This window comes from Protobothrops mucrosquamatus, unplaced genomic scaffold, assembly GCF_001527695.2.
Source record: "Protobothrops mucrosquamatus isolate PMUCROS unplaced genomic scaffold, P.Mucros_1.0 scaffold12623, whole genome shotgun sequence".
In the NCBI taxonomy this organism is placed as follows: Eukaryota; Metazoa; Chordata; class Lepidosauria; order Squamata; family Viperidae; genus Protobothrops; species Protobothrops mucrosquamatus.
The window spans coordinates 1-2,447 of record NW_015398399.1 but is presented as its reverse complement, the minus strand read 5'-3'; the positions used below and the strand labels follow the sequence as shown (position 1 = coordinate 2,447).

General features: G+C 45.1%; 1 protein-coding gene across 1 annotated transcript in view; it reads left to right on the top strand.

Annotated features, from left to right (window-relative positions):
- Positions 1-2,144, top strand: part of LOC107301428 (two pore calcium channel protein 1-like) — a gene marked incomplete at both ends in the record, with an annotated part of 6,154 nt that extends 4,010 nt beyond the window's left edge. Inside the window, 7 exons of the mRNA XM_015830654.2 lie at positions 276-324; positions 670-733; positions 1,110-1,154; positions 1,440-1,496; positions 1,608-1,658; positions 1,863-1,935; positions 2,037-2,144. Coding sequence (XP_015686140.2) covers positions 276-324; positions 670-733; positions 1,110-1,154; positions 1,440-1,496; positions 1,608-1,658; positions 1,863-1,935; positions 2,037-2,144 — 447 coding nt within the window. The remainder of the gene's footprint in view (positions 1-275; positions 325-669; positions 734-1,109; positions 1,155-1,439; positions 1,497-1,607; positions 1,659-1,862; positions 1,936-2,036) is intronic.
- Between the last annotated feature and the right edge of the window lie 303 nt (positions 2,145-2,447).

The window sequence follows — 2,447 nt, the reverse complement described above, 5'->3', positions numbered from 1 at the left end:
TTTTTTTTTTTTTTTTTTTTTGCAGGCCCTCAGCAAATATAGTGATGCAACAATCCTTATTTTTAGCTCTCTCTCTCTCTGTTAGCTGAGTTGGTGTGCACAAAGCACTTGCATGACAAACTCTGGCCCAGACTTTATTTTAAACGGGGACCGAGCCCTTAAACTCTTGAACTGGGGGATGGGGGGTTGGCAATCTGATTGAGAAAATCTTAAGACACGTGTGTGAACTGGAGCATTGAATGTGGGTAGAAAAGGCCCCCCTCTGTCTCTTTCAGTTTGAAGGACATGTACAGCTTCTACGAAGTGGCTGGTTTGAAATGGAAGGTAAAGTTGTCAGTTTGAGCTGTTTGGGGGTCTTTGGGGGTGGGGCTGGATGGGAGGTGAGCCCCTAGAATGGGGAAGAAAAAAAGGGACACTCTGGGGAGAACAAACACTGGGAAAATTTATGGATGGACGGACGGACGGAAGGAAGGAAGGAGAGGAAGGAAGGAAGAGGGTGAGAGGGAGGGAGGGAGGAAGGAAGGAAGAGGGTGAGAGAGAGGGAGGGAGGAGAGAGGAAGGAAGGAAAGGAAGGAAGGAATCCTGGAGGGAGAAGGGCTCTTAAGGTCCTCTAGTCTAGCCCAGCCATGAAAGTGAACCAAAGCTGATTCTGGTTACTTTTTTTTCCAGGCAAAACGGAACCGGGAACATTGGTTTGATGACCTTCCAGGGACAGCTTTCCTTATTTTTAAGGGTAAATACTCTGTGTTTCTATAGAACATAGAATCCTAGGGCTGGAAGGGACTTTAGAGGTCCTCTAGTCCAACCCCCTGCTCCAGCATTCCAGACAAGTGGCTATCCAGTCTCTTCTGGAAAGCCTCCAGTGATGGAGCACCCAGAACTCCTGGAGGCCAGCAGTTCCACTGGTTAATGGCTCTCACTGTCAGGAACATCCTCCTTAGTTCCTGGCTGGGTCTCCCTCTGATGAGATTCCATCCGTTACTTCTCGTCCTGCCCTCAGGTGCTTTGGGGAATAAGGCAAGCCCTTCATCTCAACTTGGGGTATTTCAAAGAAACCAGCAAGAACGATGTTATATATATATATAAAACATTCTTCTTCCTTTCAACAGGTATTAACATATTAGTGAATTCTCGGGCTTTCCAGTATGGCATGTGTAAGTCTTCCCTCTGTTTATATGGGGTGGGAGGAGGCTCGAATGGATAGAGTTACTCAGCATAGTAGTATTAAGTGGTGTTTTGTTTTGCCAATACACTGATCAACTTCAAAGTTGACATTGGGCCCCAAGAACCAAGGAAAACCAAAGTTATAGGAAGTCCTCAGCTTACAAAACTCACAACGGTTCATTTAGTGACTGAAGCTACAATGGCACTGGAAAAAAAGTGACTTTTGACCATTTGGGCTTCGTTTGAAAACTGTTGTTTTCCGTCGTGTCTTGCAGATGTTCTGGTGGCCGTGAACGGTCTCTGGATTCTAGTGGAAACCTTCATGTTGCGAGGTAGAGCACAACACAATTGAATGTCTGGGTTTTTTTTAATTATTATTATTCCTTTCCTTCTGACGGGATTTCCGCTCTTCTCTCTGAAACTGTGTGCTGTTTCTTTTCCAGATGGAATCTTTTCCCGAGACGTCCCCTGGAGTTACATCATGTTCCTTACAAGTAAGTCTTCAGCAACTTGGTTTTCCAAGAAGGCGCGTGGAGGCCTCCTTAGAAAATAAAAATGTCGAGACATTCGAGCTCGGTAAAGAAAAGAATAAATTGGGGTGCTGATAAAAGACAAATATTGGACACCGTTGTTATTGGACAATATTGTACGGGGATTAAAAACCCACAATCCCGGCACTTCCTCTTCTGTGTTGACAGTCTACGGGGTCGAAGTGCTGTTGAAGGTCACTGGCCTGGGACCTAAAGAGTATCTCTCTTCTGGCTGGAATCTGTAAGTCTCTCCCGTTTAAGGGATTTGGCATAGGAGACTTGTAGGGAGGTAGCTTGCAGGTCCCACCCAGAAAATCCACTTCTGTCTCTGTTTTTTCCCAGTTTCGATTTTGCGGTCACTTTGTTCGCATTCTTGGGTCTCCTGGCACTGGCGTTCGATATGGAACCCTTCTACTTCATTGTTGTGCTGCGGCCTCTGCAGTTACTGAGGTGAAGATACAGGATGGGTCAGATAGGTGCAGAACTGGGGGTCCTCTAGCTACTATAGAAATTACAGGTCCCAGAATCCCCCTTGCTTTTGACACCTGGTTGCAAGGGCTTCTTCTTCTTCTTCTTCTTCTTCTTCTTCTTCTTCTTCTTCTTCTTCTTCTTCTTCTTCTTCTTCTTCTTCTTCTTCTTCTTCTTCTTCTTCTTCTTCTTCTTCTTCTTCTTCTTCTTCTTCTTCTTCTTCTTCTTCTTCTTCTTCTTCTTCTTCTTCTTCTTCTTCTTCTTCTTCTTCTTCTTCTTCTTCTT